The sequence below is a fragment of the Microcebus murinus genome, chromosome 3, assembly GCF_040939455.1.
Source record: "Microcebus murinus isolate Inina chromosome 3, M.murinus_Inina_mat1.0, whole genome shotgun sequence".
In the NCBI taxonomy this organism is placed as follows: Eukaryota; Metazoa; Chordata; class Mammalia; order Primates; family Cheirogaleidae; genus Microcebus; species Microcebus murinus.
In genome coordinates this window covers 47,948,926-47,954,925 of record NC_134106.1, presented here as the reverse complement: position 1 = coordinate 47,954,925, position 6,000 = coordinate 47,948,926, and the positions used below count along the sequence as shown (strand labels likewise).

The 6,000-nt window shown below is 40.5% G+C and overlaps 1 protein-coding gene across 3 annotated transcripts in view; it reads left to right on the top strand.

Annotated features, from left to right (window-relative positions):
- The first annotated feature begins 855 nt into the window (after window positions 1-855).
- The window catches only part of FANCL (FA complementation group L), a 72,314-nt gene continuing 67,169 nt past the window's right edge, over window positions 856-6,000 (top strand). For all 3 annotated transcript variants that reach the window (XM_076000796.1, XM_012748688.3, XM_076000794.1), the window contains exon 1: window positions 856-1,018. In XM_076000796.1, the coding sequence (XP_075856911.1) occupies window positions 873-1,018 (146 nt within the window). In that variant the 5' untranslated portion in view covers window positions 856-872. The remainder of the gene's footprint in view (window positions 1,019-6,000) is intronic.

The following is a 6,000-nucleotide window of genomic DNA, read 5'->3' as shown; positions in this document are numbered from 1 at the left end:
AGAATACTGTGGCAATCCTTGTCGAACTTTAAGAATCTTCAAGAAGTCCAATTCAATTTTGAGGGCAATAAATATGGGAAGGGACATATCTTACTCATCTTTGCACAACCTTTGGCATATTACAATGATGTAATTAATAGGGCTCGAAAATGTGATGCGTTGAATACTAACCTGAATCATTGAATAATCATAAGGTAAATATTAAGTTTGTTATTTAATCTACCCTTAATAAAAAGTAATGCATTACATTCCTGAATTAGAAAAATATATAGGAAGAGGAACTTAAGCTCATCAAGTCCATAGGCAATCTTCTCTCATGTTTTGGCTTATGTGGTTGTGAGTGCAGCACACAGAACTGAGTCCAGTGTTGACTTGAGTCTTGATCATTATGTATATGTGTTTCTCTCAAATGTAATATCCGATTAAACTTCATAAGCTACAGACTTGTACTATATTGTATAGACATACTGAATGTATTGTAATACATCATATTACAATGTCATATTAGCATTATTCTGTATACTAAGGGAGAAAGGTCAACATCAAAGAAGGGAAAGTGGGGAGACAGGTTTAAGGCAGCAGAAGTGCTGTAACAGACTGTAAAAACCGTTTTATGCTGGAGGAAATGCACCCCCAAAGTTGTAGTAGTCTTTCAATACAATCAAGGCTAGAATGATCTTGGTCTGTGAGTCCTGTGGATGAGAGCAATCTCCGCTCCTGCCTCCAGCTGGGGCCAATGCTGCCTCCTGCAGAGAGTCAATGGGCCACGCCTGCCCTAGACCTCCATTTCCGCCCGTGCAGTCCACGCTAGGGCTCTTCCCGCCAAGGCGCGGGTTTCCGCTCTTGGACGGCGGAGCGCAAGCGGACTGCGCATGTGCAAGGCCCGCCGGGCGCTTCTCCGCGGCTCTCCGGAGTTTGAGCCATGGCGGGGACGGAAGCCAGCCTGTTGCGCCAGTGCCCGCTGCTTCTGCCTCAGAACCGGGAGAAAACCGTGTATGAGGGATTCGTTTCGGCTCAGGTACCCGCCCGGTTGCTGCTCTCTAAGAGAGCCTCCCTCTCGTGGCGCAGCTCTGCCCGTGGAAGTCTGTGACTGGCGAGGTTAGGGGCCGACTCGTGGCGGTTGAGAGGGGTGGCGCGGGTCTCTCCTGGGAGACTGGAGGTTTGAGAACCGCTGCTGTCGCTGGAAGCCGGTGCCTTGCCGTCGCCCTTTGCGCCCGGGCCCGGGTGGCCGCGCGGCTTCGGGGCGCGGAGGTGGGCAGGGCCGGGGCCACGCCTCCTCGCGTCCCTTTCCCTACCGGAGTTTTGCTCTTTTCTCACTTCAGTGTTATGTCCCACAATTGACTGTGCTTTTTTTTTTTTTTTTTGTAAATTTTTCCCTACCTCGATTTTAGCACTCTTCATCCCCACAAAATGTTGGCAGTTCACCTGAAAATCTGGACTAATTAGATTCGTGTTTCCAGTAGAAAGGACATTTTGGAGGAAAACTTTATTTTGGCCCTGTGCCCAAGTCACTTGTACCCGGGCAACTCCAGTTGCGATATTATTCTGTAAGAAATCTTGACAACGACGCAATTAATTGTCTTTGCTGATTCCAGTAGCCTCTCTTAAGGAGTTTATTGCACATACTAACACGTATGGGGTTTTGAAGTTTACAAGGTGCTTTCCAGGTACAATATCTCACTTAATTCTCAACCCTTAAGGCAGAAGTTTTAAAAAATCATCATTCCCACTTTATAATTGAGGGAGTTAAGGTGTGGGAAACTGGAGAGGTCAAGTAACTTGTCCATGATTGCTTCAGAATCCCTTAAACTCAGGATGATTCCAGTCCTGGATTTTTTTTCCTCTCCATTGCACCAAGATAGGTTAGAATTTTGAGTATAGACTTTTCCTTTCTGACAGTTACACTCAACCCCATGCCTCCTCCCCTACCAGCACACAGGCTCTTTGAGGAGAAGGGCCATATCCTAGGAATTACCACATGTTTTGAAGTCTCAAGACATTTAATAATCTCTGAAAAATAGTGCATTATCAAATCCATTTTCTAAATGAATTTTTTGCCTGTCCCTAAGTGTATTAGATGGTGTAGAATTAATCAGAACGTTCTGTGCTTTATACACAGTGCACTTGGGCTTCTTCGTGTGTCCTCAAACATGTGATCATTACAGAAAGTAGTGGTTAAAATTCATTATTACATATAGAAAAAAATTAATCCACCCTTCTCCAATTGTAAACTTTTGTCTTGAATTACTTACTTAAAAACATGATTCACTGTCAGACAACCCTTAGAAAAGTTGAGGAAGTATTACTTAAGTTACTTTTTCCCCCTAGGAACCTTGTTATAGCTAATTTTAGGCATTTAAGGAAAATACTTTGTATCATATATGTCTATATCTACTAAAGCCTTTTAGAGAAAATGTGCAGCCATCAGAATTGAGATTAGGTGAAATTTTTTTTGTAACTGTTGCTGTAGTAACAATTCTAATTTGTACCTGCCTTAAGCAGCTGACATAAATCTTAAACACTTTAATTGTCTAAAAGGTTTTGTATATGTTTCAAATTTACAGAAAAGTAGCCACGATGTATATAGTACCAAGAATTCTAGTATACCCTTTACCTAGATTTACCAGTTTACATTTTCCCCCTTTGATAATAACATTCTGAGTATGTGTATGGGTATGGGCGCATATACACATTTTAGATTAAATCATAAATGTAGTGCCTTTTTATCCCTAAATACTTCAGGATATATTTCATACAAACAAGGACACACTCATACATAACCACAGTACAGTTTTCAAAATCAGAACATCTAATCATGATATAATACCATTATCTAATTTGGGGTCCATATTCAAATTTTGTTTATGGTACAATTACATATTTTATACCCCCACACCCCTCCGTGTACATAAGATCCCAGGGTACAATTAGCTGTCATGTCTCTTTAACCTGGAATTGTTCTTCAGTTTCTTTGTTTTTCATGAACTTGACCTTTTTTTTTTAAGAGTTCAGGTTTTTATTAGGTAAAATGTACCTTAGTTTGGGTTTGCCTGATATTTCCTCATCACCAAATTCAGATTATGCATTTTTGGCAGGTATACTGAAGAAAGAATGTTGTGTCCTTCTCAGGCACATAAGGTTAGATGGTTCTATTATTGATGATGTTACCTTTGATTACCTGGTTAAGGTGTCATCTGCTAGATTTGGGGGATGTCCTCTGAGGTATGAAACTTTCACCTTCCTCCCCACACCCCCAGTTTTAGCATCCATTCACTGACTTTTGCTTGAGTCAGTTATTACTGTGATGGTTGCCAAATAATGATGTTCTGACTCTATTATTTACTTCTATATTTATGCATTAGCAATTTATTATAAAGGAGTATCTTTCCCTTCTTATTTATATCAGAATGGACTTATGGATTTTTAAAAATTACTTCATTGACTATAACAATTACTTTATTCTGATGCTCAAATTGTCCCAGATTTGGCCAGTGAGAGCACATTTTTATGTACTTAAGTTTTTTAGGGCTTTGCATTTTTCTCTCATTACTGATTTAAAAGTATCCTATAGATGCTGACATATAGTGTTTTATCATCATTTCTTAAAAGTTTTGTAATTTCAATTTATAGCTAACTCCTCTGTACCTAGGAGTTGTTTAATAGAAGGTTTTAAAAATTTTCTTATGGAAGATCCTTTTTGATTTTTAATTTTGTTATTTCTAGTTTTATTATATGATGATTAGACAGGGTTGTTTGTAAAAAATCTATTCTATGAAACTTATTGATACTTTTTTCCTGTGACCTAATATGTAATTTTTTTTTTTGAGAATGATCCATGTGTGACTAAAAAGAAGGTATATTCTCTGTTTTCTATTATCAGGTTATCTCTTTCCTTTTTTTTTTTTTTTTTTTTTGAGACAGAGTCTCACTTTGTTGTCCAGGCTAGAGTGAGTGCCGTGGCGTCAGCCTAGCTCACAGCAACCTCAAACTCCTGGGCTTGAGTGATCCTTCTGCCTCAGCCTCCCGAGTAGCTGGGATTACAGGCATGCGCCACCATGCCCGGCTAATTTTTTATATATATATCAGTTGGCCAATTAATTTCTTTGTATTTATAGTAGAGACGGGGTCTCGCTCTTGCTCAGGCTGGTTTTGAACTCCTGACCTTGAGCAATCCGCCCGCCTCGGCCTCCCAAGAGCTAGGATTACAGGCGTGAGCCACCGCGCCCGGCCTTATCTCTTTCCTTTTGAGTGAGCTTTGGTAGTTTTTGTCCTTCAAGGGATTTGTTCATTGTGTCCTTCAAGGGATTTGTTCATTTCGTCTAGGTTTTTAATTTATCGGCTAAAAGTTATTTATAATATTCCTTCATTGTCCTTTTAGTGTTTTTAGTATCTATAATGATGCTCCCTATATTGATTCTTTTTTGCTGCATAACTAATTACTCCAAACCTTTGTGGCCTAAAGCAACAAACATTTATGGTTTTACTCTTTCTGTGAATCAGCAATTTGGGAGAAACTTAGGTGGTAGTTTTGGTTTTTTTCAGAGATAGAGTCTCTCACTGTAGGGACTAGAGGTGCATGCCACTGTCTGGGCTTGACTAATTTTTTTTTAAATTTTTGTAGAGATGAGGTCTCAGTATGTTGCCCAGGCTGGTCTTGAACTCCTGGCCTCAAGTGATCCAACCCCCTCAGCCTCCCAAAGTGCTGGAATTACAAGTGTGAGCCACTATGCTGATCTAGATGGTGGTTCTTAATCAATAGTCTCTCATGATCTGGCCATCAAGATGTTTGCCAAGACTTTGGTTATCTAAAGGCTTGACTGGAAGTTGGAGGATTTGCTTCCAAGATTGCTCATGCACACAGCTATTGGCCAGAGGCCTCAGTTTGCTACTGCTCTCTTAAAAGGACACCACAGTTTCTTACCACATGGCCCTTCATAGTGTTGTTTGACTGTCATCACAGTATGGCAGCTAGTTTCCCCTGAGTGTGTGCTACATCAGAGAGATCAAGCAGAAAGCTGTACATTGCCTTTTATCCCTTAGCTTCTGAAGTTACACATATTTGCTTTTGCTTTATTCTGTTTGTTAGAAGCAAGTTTCTAAGGCTAGTCCATATTCAAAAGGAGGGAGATTAGGCACCAACTCCTAAAAGCAGAAGTTATCAAATAATTTATGGATATATGTTAAAAAGAATTCCCATCCCCAATCTTCAGTGGGTAATTTGTATCTTCTCTCTTTTATTCCCTGACGGATCTGGATAGAGGTTTATAAATTTTATTGACCTCTTCAAAGAACTGGCTTTTGGTTTCATTGATTTTTCTCTATTGTTTTTCTGTTTCTATTTCATTGATTTTTTTATCTTAATTTTTCTAGTTTCTTCAGATGGAAGATTAGGGCATTGATATAAAACTTTCCTTCTTTTTTTTTTTTTTTTTTTTTTTTTGAGACAGAGTCTCGCTTTGTTGCCCAGGCTAGAGTGAGTGCCGTGGCGTCAGCCTAGCTCACAGCAACCTCAAACTCCTGGGCTCGAGTGATCCTACTGCCTCAGCCTCCCGGGTAGCTGGGACTACAGGCATGCACCACCATGCCCGGCTAATTTTTTATATATATATCAGTTGGCCAATTAATTTCTTTCTATTTATAGTAGAGACGGGGTCTCACTCTTGCTCAGGCTGGTTTCGAACTCCTGACCTTGAGCAATCCGCCCGCCTCGGCCTCCCAAGAGCTAGGATTACAGGCGTGAGCCACAGCGCCCGGCCTTCCTTCTTTTTTTTTTTTAAGACAGGGTTTTGTTCTGTCACCAAGGCTGGAGTGCAGTGGTGTAATCACAGCTCACTGAAACCTCATTGAGTTCAAGTGATCTTCCTGCCTCAGCCTATGGAGTAGCTGGGACTATAGGCACCGGCACTATGCCCAGCTAATTTTTTCCATTTTTAGTAGAGATGAGGTCTCACCCTTGCTCAGACTAGTCTGGAACTCCTAACCTCAAACAATCCTTCCAAC